This window comes from Crotalus tigris, unplaced genomic scaffold, assembly GCF_016545835.1.
Source record: "Crotalus tigris isolate CLP2741 ecotype Arizona unplaced genomic scaffold, ASM1654583v1 scf7180000024514.4999324561:1519799, whole genome shotgun sequence".
Classification (NCBI taxonomy): Eukaryota; Metazoa; Chordata; class Lepidosauria; order Squamata; family Viperidae; genus Crotalus; species Crotalus tigris.
The window spans coordinates 452,874-470,893 of NW_024100687.1; the positions used below are offsets into that span (position 1 = coordinate 452,874).

Below are 18,020 nucleotides of genomic sequence, written 5' to 3' on the forward strand. Positions count from 1 at the left end.
GTTTGGGAGGTTGGGAAGGGGGGGGGTGAGGTAGGGGGGGGTATGGGAAGGGGATTTGTTTTTGTAAAATGTAAAAATTTTCAATAAAAATAAAAAGAAGATTCACAGAAACAATAGAAAGGCAACAAGAATGATTGCAAGATTAAAAATTTAGTTTTATATCTGAGGGAAATCTGTACTGTATGTTTATTCCCAACAGAAAACAAATGAAAGGGGATCTGATAGCAACGATCAAAAATCAGAATGAAGGAGATTGATCAACAGTTGGTTGGAACTTAAGCACTACATAGTGCAAAAACAAGGAGTAAGAATCTTTAAATGTCCAGTTAGGAAAAACTTAATGTAAGAAAGTTAGTAAAAATATTTATCCAAAAAAGTGGTGGGCTTCCATTGACTCAATGTTTATAGAAAGAGGCTGAAGGGCCATAGCTCAGGGATATTTTAATTCAAATTCCTAAATTGAACAAGATTTGATGTTAATGGTCTTAACACCCCTCCAAACTCTTTGATTTTAATTTTGCTTACCCCCTTTTACAGTGCCTTATATAGATTTTCAGAAATTCATGGCTGAATCACATATTTATACATGCATATATTATACAGCACTATCTCTATATTATGGACCTTTTAAAAAAAATCAATCTCAGCTCTAACATTCTTACAAATCTGGATAGCAATTCTGGACATACAAGAAAAGCATCAAAAGACAGGGAATGAATAGAATTTGGGTTAAAATGAGAGATCTTTTCCAGCTTTGGAAAGCATTATCATTATAATTGGGTATTTTGATTTCTAAGTCATTTATAGTATTTGGCTGGTGTCAAATGACACCTTTGACTCGCTTGTTCAAACAAAAGTGCTTTGTATGTGTTATTACAAAAATAACTAAATCAGAGCATAGGCAGTTTCAAAGGTATGAGAAGAAATAGAAAATGCCTAAGAATCTTGGAGAAGTAGAAATATTTTTTTTAAGAGCAGTTTTCAACTACAACGACATGCCTGAGGTGGGGAACAGAAGAGAGATGCCGAAAAGGAAAAATCGACCCAGAATCTTATCTCTGAGGCAAATCTCAGTCTAAAATGAGATGGAAGAGGGGAAAACTGCATGTGTCTTTTTCAAAAGGGGGTTATTGTTTCAAAATGAAGATGAGCAGGCTTTGAGGGTCTGGTTGCCGCCTCGTCTTCCTAAGCCCCTAATGAACAAAAAAAAAAAATCTCTCCTCAGATAGACCGATATTTACATGTAAAAAAAAAAAATACACATCACCTCAATACGGAGGGACAGATTATATATATACATATATTTTTAAAAAACCAACCCTGGAGAGAAAGAGGCGCCTTGTGGCGGCGATGAGGAAAACTGGAGAAGGGAGGGAAGTCAAGAGCAGCGGCATCTTTAAATGCTCAACCAGCTTCGAGACCACAATTCCCATCACGCCCCGGCAGGACGCGAGGATGTCTTTCTTACCGCTAAACCGCGCAAAGCGCTGTGGGAAGACGAGTTTCCCGCCACAACATCGTTCCTCCAGTCAAGGCACCCGGTAGGGCCTTGAAGAGAAAACTCCAAAGAGGGAGGCGGCTCGCCTCAACATTTCCCGCCGGGCGCGCGCTCGCTTAATGCCCCAACGACTGACGGCCCTTGTCCCCACGCCCCCGGGCTCCGCACCAACCGATCTCTCGCCGTTCTCGAGCCTTACCTCAGACGGGCGCAAGAACCTTCTGGTGCTGCTTCTGCTGCCACCGCCGGGGCTCCGCGAACCGGAAGCGCGGAGGGGGGGCCGACGGCGGCAAAAGCTACCGGGGTCGGGTAGGATGGAAGGTGTTAAAACGCGAGGAGGAGGAGCAGCAGGAGCTGGAGCCGGCCTCGGCGAACCCAGCGGCTGCGGGTGCAAGGGGATCCGCTCTTGCCTGCTCTGCGAGGTCGCCCCGCCCCCGCAGGTAACCCACCCGGCCTCAGAGAAGGGGTGGAAAAGGGGGTGGGAATTGGAGGGTGGGAGGGGGAAGATATGAGGGGTGAGGGTCGTCGGGGAAAGAGAGCGCCCAAGCTCAGTCGTGAGAAGCTTCGGCTAAGAGCGCCTCTGAGGATGCGCAGAGTGCTCGTCTCTCAAGAAAAGGGAGGAAGAATCCTAGCCACGTTTGCTAAAGTTGTCGTTGTATTTTTAATCATAACTTTTATATATTTTAAAAATCTATCTTACTGTTATATTAGGAAAGCTGAAAAAGATATGTGGCAATTTCAGGCAGGCAAATTTTAGCAATCGAGGAGAGATGGAAATCTTCCAAAGAAACTTCCCAGATTCCAATTAACTTTCAGAAGAGTCTGTCCAACACAGATGAATCTACTTTCCCATATTGTCTTACCCATTGTTTTTCTCCCTTCTCCCCAAATGTTACCTATGATTCTAGCTACCAATGCATTGCCTCGTAGTCTTTCTGCTTTGACAGATTGTGTGAACTCAATAGCTCAAACTTTTTAGGCATTTGTTTGATAAAAGACATTTACAACATAAGATTAGGGAATACAAAAGTTGCCAAGTCAATTTCTTTTGATGATTTTATTTAGACTATATATGTGTTCAAATCCAGAAACCTTTAAAATGTAATCAAATTATTTCAATTATGGATTATCTGCAATAATTGGGAACATAACTAAAATAGTATTGAAGTATTTAAGCATTTTGGAGAATTCATGGAAAAGAATATTTTAATTAATAAACTTCAAAAAAGGTTGACGTGAATTTGTTTCATCCTGCAAAAACACTCCAAAACAAACCCTATATAAATGTGTATATTCACAGGACATGGCTTCAGGATTGATATGATGAATTTAGCAGGATTCTGATACAGATCATCTATTTTCTCGTATTCCTTCTGCTAGGACAAAAAGCTAAAGAAAAATGTTTTGTGTTTTGTCAGAATTAGGAGGCATTATTGTGAATACATTTGTTCTTGTCTAAATCATCTTGTTTTGTTTGGAGCAATATGTTCTTTCAAGTAACAATCATGTTCTGTACATATTTGTCAGGATAATTCTAGAATTCTTGTGCATCCTGTCTTAACATTACAAAAATCAGCTTTATTAGAATTTTAAATTAGTACCAAAGAGATACAGATTACAAACCTCTCTGAGGCCATGAACGCCCAGGATAATACTGGACCATTTTCTGTCAGATTCATCTACTTCAGTGGTGTCAAAAGCTGAAACCACGCCCCCCATTGCTGGCAATGGAAAAAAAGTTGCAACACATCACACAGCCCTTGAGAATTTGACACCCTGATCTACTTTGTTGATTAGTTGTAAAATGGGGGAAGAAAAGGCAGATTATTTATTTATTTATCACAATATATTGTTCTAACATCTTACAAGGCTAAATAGTTTTAAACACTACCGTATTTGTGTTAAAATTAAACAGCCCTCTCTTAGCAGAGGGGGAGGGGTATAACACCTGTTTACAATGCAGTCCTTTATAGCAATCCCAAGTAAGTTCCACAGCTGTTTACACTCTGATTTAGGTGACTCTGAGGATACAGATAAACCCCCAGGTAACCTCAAGGACTCTCAGAGAGCTAACCAGATGACTGCAAAGAATATAAATCCTTCCATTCTATTAGAACTAAAACTTTTTGGATGAGAAGCAAAATGTTTTCAAAGGCAGAAAATATTTTGGATAATGCATCTTTTGACAACCATGACCTGGATGATTGAGAATCTCCATAGGTATTTGGCTTGTTCACACAATAATAAGGAAGCTGGTAGCCATTTCTAAAACCATTTACTGATATAAGCTCAAAAGAGAAAAGTGTCATCTCCTTTACATTAAAAGATGAGAAAGAAAAGTTGATTCTAGTTGCTTAGGATTGCTTCTATATAGATGTCTCAATTGAAGACAATAGCATTGACTAGAATTCTTGTCACTTTCACATAATAAAGTTTGCTAATTAGAATTGAGAGAGGCTGATTCTTTGGATTTATCATTTCAAGTTCTGATTGTTGTTAGAGAGTCTGATATCTGGCCACAGTACCATCCCGCTACTCAAAGAATAAAAGACCAAGATATTATACTGGTCTCTGACTTAATTGTAATAAAGAATTGAGTAATTGAGAGCAGGGGAGACCTCCACATTACAAAACTGCTTTTTCAAGGGAAGTACACTCCAATCCAGAGCAAATTTAGGATATGGAATTGAGCCAGATATTCACTTATGAAGATCTGTTCTGCCCCAAGGGTTTTAATTTCATTGTTGTGATCAGCCAAACTCTTTACAACTGTTAAGTGCTGGGTCAGGTCTGGGTATGGTTAGTATTGCCGTATTAGTATACTGGTTATACCAAATCCTGAACTGAAAAATTACTTTTTAGAAGCAGAAAGAAAGAGAAGACTTGCACAACACATGTGGGAGGAACCAAAGGCTGGGCCAGTAAGATGAGAATAGATAACACTCCATCCAGATTTTAAGGCAACTGGTACTGTTTTTGTGCCATGCCTCATCCTGAATCTCAGTTGAAAGGGAACAGCGGAATCCTTTTTTCTCTAGGATCCTTCATAGCTAGAAACCTAATGTCTTTTCAATGCTCAGAATACAGATAGTCCTCACCTTACATCCATTTAGCAACTGTTTGAAGTTATGGCAGCAGTGAAAAAAGTGACATGACTAATCCTCATACTTATCAGCACATAATCTTGATTTAGGTACTTGGCAACCAGTTTGTGTTTATGGCTGCAGCATCCCAGGATCACATGATTGCCATTGTGACCATCCTAGCCAGTTCCTAACAAGCGAAGTCAATGGGGAAACTAGATTCACTTAATGACTGTGTGATTTGCTTAATGAAAACCATAAAATTGGATGTGATCATGTGATGACTCACTTAATGACCACTTTGTTCTGGTTCTAATTGTGATTGTAAGTTGAGGACTGCCTGTAAATCACATTTGATCTTGCAGGATGTTACCCAAATCATCTCACCAGGCTCTAGCCAGGTGTGGCATGTAAGTCCAAGGATTTGCAAGCAGTTCTAGCTAAGAACCTTGCAAAAATATCATAATGGCGTTTGAGTAGATATTATTGTGGGAGCTTATTATAGACAGCTTGAACTGGCAGAGGATATGAATGAGGCTTTTCTGTGACAAATGATTGAATTTTTATTGAGGAACACAATAGTGACAACTTAAATACCCTTAATTTACTGGAAATCTTATTCTGCCAAAGGTCAGAGGTCTAACAAAATCCTCTCCTCTCTTGCTGACTATATTGTTTGTCAGAAGATAAAGGACAGAACAAGGAGTTCTGTTACATTAAATGATAATAACTTTATTTTTGTCTTGCCCCTGTAAAGTATTTGTAGGCTGTGATTTCACTGTTTAAAATACGAAACTGGTAGTTTAAATGTGTTTTATGTTTTCTATTCTTCTTATTTTTTTTAATTTTTATTTTTAACCAACAAGACAAAACAGAACAAAGCAACACATAACACACATACACACACAATATATACCTCCTTTTTTTTACAGCAATTACGTAACGGTAATCTAATATTTACATTTCCCCTTATTCTTCTTTAAATATTTGTCCTTATAGCCCCATTATTTCTTATTTACATTTTTCTTCCTTCATGTGTACACATATTTTCACTTTTGACCTTTCCATATTTATTCTCCTCTATTATTTCTAGTCTCCAACCAGACATACACCTTGTTCCATACTATATAATACTCTGTGTCTTCCTTTTCTTTTATCTCTTTTGTTAATTTGTCCATCTCAGCACAGTCCAGGATTTTTATTATTACTTCTTCCTCTGATGGTATATTCTCATTTTTCCAGCACTGTGCATATGCTATTCTTGCCGCCGTTATTATATGTAAAATTAAGTACCATATTTCTTTACTATATTTTCTATTTATGTTTTCTATTATTCTTAATTTGTCCCTATAGTCTGATTCAATGGCACATAATTCTTAATTTCCTCAAAATTAACATCTTTACACATGGGGTATAAATTACATCATTATAACTTCATCTCTTCAATTCTGCTAAAAGAAATCTTGTGAAAATAAGAGATTAATTATACAGTACATTAATAAAGAAGTGGATTTTAAAAGAATAGGAAATCGGTTATCTTAAAACATTTAGAACTTATATTCAACCAAACGATGGCATAAAGCCAAATGACCAAAACCTATCTTCAAAATCTAATGCCAACTATAGGTAGTCCTCAGGATATGACCGTAATGGAGCCTGTCACATATCGCCATAGCCATTAAGCAACATGGCCTCACTTAACAACCCCTACTGTCCCTGATGCAACTGTTGAATTAATTCAAGGATTGCTAAGTGGAGTACAGGTAATCCTCGACTTATGACCACAATTGAGCCCAAAATTTTTGTTGCTAAGTCAAACATTTGTTAAGTGATTTTTGCCCCATTTTACATCCTTTCTGGCCACCATTGTTAAGTGCATCACTGTAGTTATTAAGTTAGTAACATGGTTGTAAAATGAATCTGGCTTTCCCCTTGACTTTGCTTGTAAGAAAATCACAAAAGGTGATCACATCCTGGGACACACCAACTATCATAAATATGAGCCAGTTGCCAAGCGGCTGAATTTTGATCATGTGACCCCAGCGATGCTGCAATGGTTGTAAGTGTGAAAAATGGTCACAAGTCATTTATTCAGTGTCGTAACTTTGAATGGTCACTAAATGAACTATTGTAAGCCGAGGACTACCTGTACTGGTTGGTTCAGGGGTAGGAGAGGCCTATACAGGCCCAGGGTTGCCTGCCTTAGACATCCACCCTCCCTTGAGGCACCCCATGCTCCACTTCTTGCGCCTCAGGGTCTCTGCAGTGTTTTTAACACCCAGCAAGCAAGGGAGATCAAGCCAGCTAGAGCTTACAAGCCTTCACCTGCCTTCCCACCCAGTGAGCCTGGCAAATCTGTGCTGTTTTGCATTAGGTTCTAATTCTATTCTTGCAATACTGTAGAGTGTTTTTGTTTAATATTTTTAAGGAGACTCCCCCTTTTTTAGGAGGCCTATTTCTTTGTGGAGTTTATAGAGCCTCCTTAAAAGGGAAGCCCCCTACAGGTGCCAGAGAATAACACCTGCTTTGTCAGAAGGCTAGGTCTACAACAGTGGTTCTCAACCTTTTTAATGCCGCGATCCCCAACCGGTCGTAAGTCGAGGACTACCCAACTGGTCTTAAGTTGAGGACTACCCAACCAGTCGTAAGTTGAGGACTTTCCCTGCGCCCACCGGCCTCCCACCTCCCATCCCTGGTCCTCTTTTACTTACATTTTTAGTAGTTGCTCAGCAGGGAGGGGTGGAAACTTCCAGACAGCTCGCCTTTGCTGCAGACAACTTGCAGCACCGTTTGCAGAATGGGACTTTTGGCAGGCTCAGCAGGGCAGAGTCTATTCAAGAGAGTCTATTCTATTGGCTTTCAAAAGCCAATAGAATAAAAAGGAGTAACACAGCTAAGGAAAAGGGGGAAAAAATGGCGGACTGCGTTGTTTGGCGACCCCCGTGAAATGGTCGTTCGACCCCAAATGGGGTTGCGACCCACAGGTTGAGAACCGCTGGTCTACAAGATCCTGTATTCAGGGCTGAGTGCCTTTCTCAGAAGCTGCAAAAAACAGAAAGGTAAGTTGGGTGTTGTTGGGCTCTGGAGCAGGTTGAGTCCTGTAAGTGGGAAAGAAGCTGGAGTCTTGCAAGTCCAGACAGCCTCATCTCCCTTTCCTTACTGGAAGTTGCAAACTCCAGAGGCCTAATCTTCCCTTCCTTGCTGGATGGGAAGGAAGTTGGAGGCTTGGGTGGATGAGTGGCTGCAGGAACCCAGCGGGGTGAGTGAAAGAGCACTAAAGCATCCCTGCAGTTGACCATAAGGACAAATGACTGCCGTGGTGGTGGTGCTGCAGCTGATGTAACTTTGAAACTGGGTCATAAGTAGCTTTGGGGGCTCTGTCATAACTTTGAAAGGTCAATAAAAGACATATTGTAAGTAAAGGACTACCTTTAACACGCAGGAATTCTAAAAGCCCATTTATTTAAGCAAGTGATTAGAAGACTGTATATTTCTGCAAACTAGAACATTTGACAAATTGCAAACGTGAAGATCAGATTCAGTTACTACTATTCTCCTTTTCACATTCCCATTTTTTTCCTCAGAAAAGTGCAAATTTTGTTTACTGCCCATTGACCGGCTTTGCTGTGGGAGAGAAACAATCAGAATTTGAAGGATGGGCTTTCGAGTTTCCAGGAGTTTTTTTGCTGGAAGACTTTATAAACACAGATGAGGAATATCAAATGGTTGAGCTAATGGATCAAAGCATATGGAAGCCATCACAATCTGGCCGAAGAAAACAGGTCTTGTCTCAAGCTTAAATTCCTCCTTACTCTGGGAGATAGGGATGGGGTCATCTTCCAGTGTTTATCTTTGGATATTTTGTTTAGTGTGTAAGTTTTTCCTTCCATTCTCTTTCCCTGTGATTTTTTTTCAAAATAAGTTAAAACAACGGAAATATTAGTAGCACCTCTGGTGCAGCCACTTTCATTCTGTTTTGATTATAATAAGTACTTGCTTTATTTAATCAGGGTTTATTCAATCCAGTATTCTTGATTTACATGAGAAAATGAATTATGAATGCATCATAGGCCAAGAGTTTTGTTGTTTAGCAGCAGCATTGTTTGTCAAGAATCTCAACTAGAATATATAAATTAATATTGTTACCCTGTTATTGCAGGTGTTAGACTAAAAGTAGCAGCTTGTCTAAGCCTGCAATTTTTTTTTAGAGATGAGATCCGAATTGGGGATTTCATTGCTCGCAGTCTTCATCTTTTAATTTACTCCTCCTCAAATACTCTTTGTTCTTTTTCAATAGGATTATGGCCCCAAAGTGAACTTTAAGAAGCAAAAAATGAAAGCTGGTAATTTTTCTGGCTTGCCCAGCTTCAGCAAGGAGATCGTGGCACGAATGCGAAAATATCCAATTCTTGAAAGTTTTTCTCCTGTTGAGCAGTGCAATTTAGATTATGACCCTGAGAGAGGATCTGCTATTGACCCACATTGGGATGACTGGTGGCTATGGGGGGAACGGCTGGTGAGCTTAAACTTGCTCTCAGATACTGTACTTTCCATGTCCTGCGACTCAGAGGACAGTCTCCACTTATTTCCTCTAGTTCTTCAAGAAAACAAGCAGATGCACAGGTATAAATCTCCTGATATTTCTCAAGAGTATCATCAGATGGATGATTGTAGTCTTCTAGAAAGACTAGAAAGCACTGAATATTCATCCACGAAGTTAGTTCGACTCAGAGAAATCCTTGTTGCTATTTACTTACCTCAGAGATCACTAGTCGTTCTCAGTGGACCTGCTCGCTACCAGTGGAAGCATGCCATTTATCGCAACCATATTAAAAGTCGTCGTGTATGTATCACCTTCAGAGAATTGACTGCTGAGTTTAGTCTCGGAGGAGAACAGGCAGAACTGGGTAAAAATCTCTTGGACATTGCTCTAACATTCAAGGGATCACCTGTATAAACCCCAAGGGAAAAGCGTTGTGACTTTTCTTTGGTTGCTGGATATCAATGTTCAGGGCTTATAAGCCTCCTTCCTTTTTTTCCTCCCCTGAGCAAAGTTATACAGCATTCATTATTCTGACAAGGGTGGTTCTCAGTGTTATGTTCTAGAATGTCTTACCTCTCCACTATAATTAAGATAATTTGAATTATTTTTTTTAATCTACACTGTGGCTCTTCAGATGTCACTGAATTTGATTATGTTAACAGTGAAGAGAATAAATGCATCTTCCTCGGAAACAGTTTTCCTTTGAAAGTCTGTTTGCAGCACATGGTCTGTAGCCTATGTGACACTGTTGGGCTACAGCACCCAACAATCCTCATCCTTAGCTGACTAGCTGGGGCTGTTGAGAGTTTTAATTCACCATCTGGAGGGCCATAGGTTATATGTTAAAACATATTAATTAAAAGTGTTAAATTTCTTGTCTATCCCTAACTCTGTTAAAATCATTAGTTTTAAGGCTGGGGATACTTTCATTTCTCTTTTTATTTTATTTAACTCTAACTAAAACTGTAAGAGAAATAAATTAAAAAACAGAGTTTATTAACCCTTCTGACAATTATTGGCATTTCTCCAAAGACTTCATCCTTGATATAAACCAATAAAATAGATAAAATATCAATTAATCATAAGATGATCAGTATCTAAGCTGATTTTTAAAGACTAATGAATTTCCAAAGCATAAATACCAGGGCATTCATTTTTTAACTTTATCTTCCAATCCCTGCTTCACAGATGCCCTTGTATAGGTTTCTTTAAGATTAACCAAATTAAAAAAAGAAAAAATTTAAAAACCACAATTAGAAAATGGAGAAAAATGCTGAAAAAAGAAATAAATATAGATATTTTTTTAATGTGCCTTCAAGTCGTTGACTCCTGCTGACTGACTGCCGCAGTTTTCTTGGCAAGATTTTTAAAATAGTTATCCACTGCCTTCTTCTTAGGGCTGAGAGTGACTGGCCCAGGTTTATCCAGCTGGTTTTGTACCAGGCAGGACAAGAACTCACAGTTTCCTGGTTTCTACTTTGGTGCCTTAACCACTACTGCAGTGATCCCAACCCCCAAGCTGGGGCCCACTACCGGGCCTTAGCCTGTTCAGAATTGGGCTGTGCCAGTTCTTTCCACCAAGCTGGAAAGATTGGAGACTGCTGACACTACAGTAAACTGGCTCACAACAATCCTCATCCTTATCTAACTGGTTTTATACACATATGAATAAATTTATGCCACAATTCATTATTGTCTTCCATAACTGATCATAATTATAAGTTCATTTTCTTTGTCCAGAAGTCAAAAATAAAGCAATTTCATTGCATTCCTGTGGTGGCACAGTGGTTAGAATGCAGTATTGCAGGCTAATTCTGCTGACTGCCAGGGGTTCAATCCTCACCGGCTCAAGGTTGACTCAGCCTTCCATCTTTCCAAGGTCGGTAAAATGAGGACCCAGATTGTTTTAGGATGTAATTTAAAAATCTGCTGAAGTTTTTTAAACCCTTTTTTAATTAGTTAAACATGCAAGCAAAACAAAGGAAAGATACATACATATAACTTTTGACCACAATTGACCCCAAAATTTTTGTTGCTAAGGCAATTGTTAAGTGAATTTGCCCCATTCTATGACCTTCCTTGCCACAGTTGGTAAGTGAATCACTGCAGTTGTTGAGTTAGTAACCTGGTTATTAAATAAATCTGGCTTCCCCATTGACCTTGCTTGTCAAAACGTTGCAAAAGGTGATTGCATGATCCCAAGACATAGCAACATGCCAGTTGCCAAGTGTCCAAAATTTTGAGCAAGTGACTTATGAAGATATTGCAACAGTCATAGGTGTGAAAAATGGTCATAACTCACTTTTTTCAGTATTGTTGTAACTTTGAACCGTCACTAAACAAATGGTCATTGAGAACTACTTTTATACATGTTAAATTTGTAATTATATATGCAGGTAATCCTCAACTTATGACCACAATTGAGCCGAAAATTTCTGTTGTTAAGTGAGGCAATTGTTAAGTGAGTTTTGCTCCATTTTATGACTTTTCTTGCCACAGTTGTTCTGTGAATCACTGTAGTTGTTAAGTTAGTACCATGGTTATTAAGTGAATCTAGCTTCCCCATCAACTTTGCTTGTCAGAAGATCACAAAGGGTGATCACATGATCCCAGGACATTGCAACTGTCATAAGTATGAGCCAGTTGCCAAGCGTCCAAATGTGACCATGGGGATGCTGTAACAGTCGAGTGTAAAACAATCATAAGTCACTTTTTTCAGTGCTATTGTAACTTTGAATGGTCACTAAACAAATGTTTGTAAGTCAAGGACTACCTGTGTAAGTGTGTGTGTATGTATGTCTTTGCTTGCATTGCTATGTGAGGGAATCATTCATGTTTGAATTTCATTAGATTGCTGCTGCATATATGTGCTTTTCATTGCTGCATATTCTTCAATTTTAGACTTCCAGTCTTGTACTGATGACCAGGATTATTTTTCCCCAACATTGTGTGAGATTGATTTTTGCCACTGTCAATATATATGTTAATAAATTATGATACCTTTTACTTATGCTCTGTAGAATCATCCTAATAAAAATATTTGTTGTTTTAATTCAAATTTTATTAAGAATTTTCTGAATATTTTGGTGTATTTCTTTTTAGTTATTATAGTGGGATTTTTAGCATAACCACATATGATAAAACATTTTTTCTTGTTGAGATGTTTCCAACATTTATTTAGCATTACAAAGCTTGAAAATCTCTCCTCTAAGGTTTGATTATTTCTTAACTACAGTAAAATACCTTCATGAAGACGGTAGCATCTGTATTTATATAATTAACAAGGCTACAAATGCATGTTGTTGATAGATGATGAAATTATTGTATAGTATGATTATGTTTTTTCTGATACAGACTGGGTATTCCTAAATGTAGCCTAATTTTAGCTGTTATTATATACAAAGTATAATGTAACTTAATTACTTCCCAATTTACCTTGTTGGGAAATGGCCGTTTCCATTATTAGTGCTTTTGTATTATTCAGAGCAGGGGTCCCCAATCCCCGGGCCGTGGACCAGTACCGGGCCGTGGCATACCAGCAACCGGTCCGCACAAACAAGGAAAGCCCTATCCACAGGATGCAGGCAGCACACAAACACACACACACACACACACACACACACACACACACACACACACACCGGTCTGTGGAAAAACCTCTCTCCACGTAACTGGTCCCTGGTGCTCAAAATGTTGGGAACCTCTGATTCAGAGAATATATTCCATTAGCATCACATATAGTACCATATTGCAATAAATTCACTAAACTCCTCTCTAATGCTTCCTTAAAATTGCAAAGCTAAATAGGTCACAGTATGTGATTTGTCCTTGTATAGGTAGTCCTCGACTTAACAGTTCATTTAGTGATTGTTCGAACTTACAGCAGCATTGAAAAAGTGACTTATGACCATGGCAGCATTCCCGTGGTCACATGATTTGCTTTCTGATGCTTGACAACTGGTTCATATTTATGACGGTTGCAGTGTCCCGGGGTCATGTGATCATCTTTTGCAAGCTTCTGACAAGCAAAGTGAATGGAAGCCAGATTCACTTAACTGTATTATTAATTTAACAGCTGCAGTGATTCACTTAACAAATTGACAAAAGTCATAAAATGAGGCAAAACTCAACAAATTTTTCAGCAACATAAATTCTGGGCTCAATTGTGGTCATAAGTCAAGGACTTCCTGTATACTAGCAGATAAGAGATGGCAAAACCACAAATGAAGAAGCCAAGAGAATCTGCAGGAAGTAAGTCATGAAGGACTCCTTGGGAGGACTGGATATCTTTGTGGTGAATAAGATTAATTTGCTGTTGTCATTTGCATGATGTGGCTGCAGTATGCAAAACATATTCCAGTGGATCCAGAGCTGAGGCTGGGGATTAGGCATACAAATTTGAGACACCAGAAGGCCAAAATGGGCAAGTTAATGATCAATAAGATAGAAAGGTGAAATTGGCAGTTTGGATGTGGATAAGATCAATTGTATTTTGGACAGGAAATCAGGATTTCCATAGCAACTTTAAGATTTGTTCATCCTTTCCAGAGCCCTCCTTACATGTTGTTTCCAGAATCTGCAGCTCACCTCAGTTTATCTCCTAGCTTCATCTTGCATTTTGATAATCCTACTCCAAGTTTGCATAGAACGCTTTGAGGGAGTTCTGCAGGAGATCCTTTGCCTCAAGTTGTGGATCTCTGGAATAGTTGCATAAATTAATATTGAACATCTATCTAATAATGTCTTATACTATAAGAATGCAACTCTAGATCAGGTAGCAAATAAGACTGGAGAATGGAGGAGAGCTGGACACAAAAGATAAAAGTTGTGGCTTGTTTAGTGAGGCCATAGAAAAGCTTTTTACAGTTTTATATTTTAGAGTTTGAAAAGCCTTCTCAAACATTTGGCAATTCTTAGTGATGATTTGGATTTGTGAAAATAAAATTAAAATGATTTAATAAAGGTTTTAGTGTCTTGTACTATAGAGTTAAAAGTCTTAATAATACTTAAGATTTCAGTGGAACAAACTGCAATTAAACTTTCTTTTCATAAGTGTTCAGGAATTCAGTTCCTTAAACAAATGGCAAAAAGTACTGTAAAAGGAGAAAACAAAGGGTTTTCTGTTTCAAGTAGTAACCAGATTCTAGTGCTAGATCAATATAGAAACCCCAGAACAAGATAAAAATTCCATTCCACTTCTACATCTTGGTTGACTGCTTCTTTCCTTCAGTTTTTTAAATATTCTACTAGTTATTGTATAATCTGTAAAAATGCAGTTCCCAACCGGTGGTGGCAGTGGCAGCGGCAGCAGCAGGGGGAGACGGGATGGTTGCATATGTGCAACCTAATTCTGCACGTGCACAAATGAAGCTTTGTGCATTCGCCTGCTGCTTGCACGGCTCCAGTTCCCAATAGACTGTGGACTGGAATTGGTCTGTGGCCGGGGGATTGGGGCCCCTTGCTGTAAAAGAACAGAAGCTGTGCTGCTTAGAGAGGGTCAAATTAATTAATTAAATTAATGTGCTATATAGAATTAAAGAATATGTTGGTATTTAACAAACCATAGGATATATGTTAACCAGTGTCCTTCACTCCTTTTCCCCTTCATGCTAGGAATAGACAATCAAATACAGTATTTTTATTTTTTATTTTCATCTTATTCCATATGAACTGAGTCACATATAATTTTTTTGATGATGATGATCTTGGGCAATATTTGACTTAAACTTAAGTTGGAGTTTACAGTTAGTTTGCTGATCACACTAGATTGCATATAGATTGTGCTAGATTTTAGCCCTGCTAATATCAAAGAACACGAGATTAAATTGTGGCTTGTTGTTGTTAGTTGCGAAGTCGTGTCCAACCCATCTCGACCCCATGGACAACGTTCCTCCAGGCCTTCCTGTCCTCTACCATCTTCTGGAGTCCATTTAAGCTCACGCCTACTGCTTCAGTGACTCCATCCAGCCACCTCATTCTCTGTCATCCCCTTCTTCTATTGCCCTCAATCTTTCCCAGCATTAGGCCCTTCTCCAGTGAGTCCTTCCTTCTCATTAGGTGCCCAAAGTATTTGAGTTTCAACTTCAGGATCTGGCCTTCTAAAGAGCAGTCGGGGTTGATCTCTTCTAGGACTGACCGGTTTGAACGCCTTGCAGTCCAAGGGACTCGCAGGAGTCTTCTCCAGCACCATATTTCAAAGGCCTCAATTCTTTTGCGCTCAGCCTTTCTTATGGTCCAGCTTTCACAGCCATACATTGCAACTGGGAAAACCATGGCCTTGACTATATGTACTTTTGTTGGCAGGGTGATGTCTCTGCTTTTTAGTATGCTGTCTAGGTTTGCCATAGCTTTCCTCCCCAGGAGCAAGCGTCTTTTAATTTCTTGGCTGCAGTCCCCATCTGTGGTTAACTTGGAGCCCAGGAAGATAAAATCTGTCACTGCCTCCATGTCTTCCCCATCTATTTGCCAGGAATTGAGAGGATCGGATGCCATGATCTTGGTTTTCTTAATGTTGAGTTTCAAGCCAACGTTTGCACTCTCCTTCTTCACCCGCATGAAGAGGCTCTTTAGTTCCTTTTCACTTTCTGCCATTAAAGTGGTATCATCTGCATATTTTAGGTTGTTGATATTTCTCCCGGCAATCTTAATTCCAACTTTTGATTCATCTAGCCCTGCCTTTCTCGTGATGTGCTCTGCATATAAGTTAAACAGGCAGGGCAACAGATTACAGCCTTGCCGGACTCCTTTCCTAATTTTGAATCAATCAGTAGTTCCGTGTCCAGTTCTCACTGTTGCTTCTTGACCCGCATATAGGTTTCTCAAGAGACAAATAAGATGGTCTGGTACTCCCATCTTTTTAAGAACTTGCCACAATTTGTTGTGATCCACACAATCAAAGGCTTTAGCATAGTCGATGAAGCAGATGTTTTTCTGGAACTCCCTAGCTTTCTCCATGATCCAGCGTATGTTGGCAATTTGATCTCTAGTTCCTCTGCCTCTTCGAAATCCCGCTTGTACTTCTGGTAGTTCTCGATCCACATACTGCTGGAGTCTAACTTGTAGGATTTTAAGCATAACTTTACTTGCATGTGAAATGAGTGCAATGGTGCAATAGTTTGAACATTGTCTTTCTTTAGAATTGGAATGTCAAATGGCCACTGTTGAGTTTTCCAAATTTGCTGGCAAATTGAGTGTAGCGCTTTTACTGCATTGTCTTTTAAGATTTTGAATAGCTCAGCTGGAATACTGTCACCTCCACTAGCTTTGTTGTTGCTCAGCTTTCCTAAGGCCCATTTCACTTCACATTCTAGGATCTCTGGCTCGAGGTCAGTGACCACCCCATCGTGGTTATCAAGGACGCTAAGCTCATTCTTTTTTTTTTTTTTTTTAATTGAAAATTTTTACATTTTACAAAAACAAATCCCCTTCCCATACCCCCCCCTACCTCACCCCCCCCCCTTCCCAACCTCCCAAACCCTCCCCTGGACTTCCCAGAGCTGAGTACAGGCTTAATTAAAAAAAAAAAACTTAAAACACTTTTAAAACCTAAACAAATTTAAATACAATCATCATTCTATATAAGCTCCCTCCAAAAACACAAATTTAAACATTACTTTCTTTGAATATCTATATCTATAATATAAAATCTAATTTCTCCCTCTTTCTTTATCCTAAAACGAAAAAATAAACATACAAATCTTTGTTATACCATTAAAGCTAAATACTCTTAAAGAACTTAAAGTAAGTACATATTTCCTTCAATCTTCATAATCTTCTCTCCTATCCAAAAAGAAAAAAAAAAAAACTTAAAAAACCTATAAGTCCTAAACAAATCTAAGCACATTTAATTAAACAAATTATTTTGTCTTAAAAATATTAATAATAATATTTAAAAACTAAAAACACTTTTAAATCCTAAACAAATCTAAATACAATCATCACTCTATATAAACTCCCTCCAAAACCACAAATTTTTAAAATTTAAAACATTAGAATCCACTCACTAAAATAAGCAAATTATAATCCCTTCAAAACACAAATTTAAACAATATTATCATTAAAGGTTCAAAACTTAAAACAACAAAGTTAATAAACACATTAAACATTTCAATCTTCACCAATAACTAATTCCATCCGTAAAAAACTACATCCTTATCAATCTCAATTATATTAGTATTATTAATTATTCACATTCCAGTTTTTTCCATTCTCCATTCTTCCATTCTTCCATTTCCCTTCTCCATTCTTGTATCAAACTCGTAAGAAATGCTGCAAGTTCTGCCTTAGGAGACTGCTCCAAAATTCCTGAATCTCCCATCGACTCCGAAGCCAATAAGGGTTCCTTAAATTCCTCCTTGTATTGATCTTTACAATTGTAAGTTGTACAAGTTATCCTCTGCCCGTTCCTCTCTTGTTGATGCCCCTCAGACTGAGATTTCCCAGTTTCCATTTCAGGCAACAATTCCACCCTTAAAGATTGCTCCAAAGACTTTGTAGGTCTAACATCTCCCAGAGATTCAGAAACCACTAAATATGAAACTTCCTTAACCTTCTTCTGTTGCTGCTTTTCTTTGGGATTATATACTGCACAAGTTGTCTTCTGCTCCTCAACCTGGACTTGTTGAGGCCTCTCACACAAAGATTCTCCAGTTTTCATAAATATAGGCTCTTCAAACTGTGATTCTACATTCTTTTCTTCCAAAGCTTTAAACTTAATTGATGGCGATGCACATACCCCCAGGACCGAAGTATAAAAATCTTTTGCTTGAGAAACAGTATTAAGTCTATAACATGTCCCCAGGTAATTCACCACCATTCCAATCGGAACATCCCATCTGAATGAAATTTTTCTCTTTTTAAGTTCATTTGCTAAAAAAGCAAACTCCTTTCTTCTTCT

At 38.6% G+C, this 18,020-nt stretch overlaps 2 protein-coding genes across 3 annotated transcripts in view; one reads left to right on the top strand and one right to left on the bottom strand.

The window, feature by feature from the left end:
• Window positions 1-1,836, bottom strand: part of LRWD1 (leucine rich repeats and WD repeat domain containing 1) — a 41,117-nt gene extending 39,281 nt beyond the window's left edge. The window contains exon 1 of one of the 2 annotated variants that reach the window (XM_039333955.1): window positions 1,698-1,836. The gene's annotated coding sequence lies outside the window, so the exon portion shown is untranslated. The remainder of the gene's footprint in view (window positions 1-1,697) is intronic. The other variant, XM_039333957.1, reaches the window with a different exon arrangement.
• Window positions 1,784-11,635, top strand: ALKBH4 (alkB homolog 4, lysine demethylase). The gene is made up of 3 exons (XM_039333958.1): window positions 1,784-1,938; window positions 8,166-8,363; window positions 8,879-11,635. The coding sequence occupies exons 1-3, from the start codon at window positions 1,813-1,815 to the stop codon at window positions 9,536-9,538; spliced, it is 984 nt and encodes a 327-aa protein (XP_039189892.1). The 5' UTR covers window positions 1,784-1,812; the 3' UTR covers window positions 9,539-11,635.
• The last annotated feature ends 6,385 nt before the right edge of the window (window positions 11,636-18,020 follow it).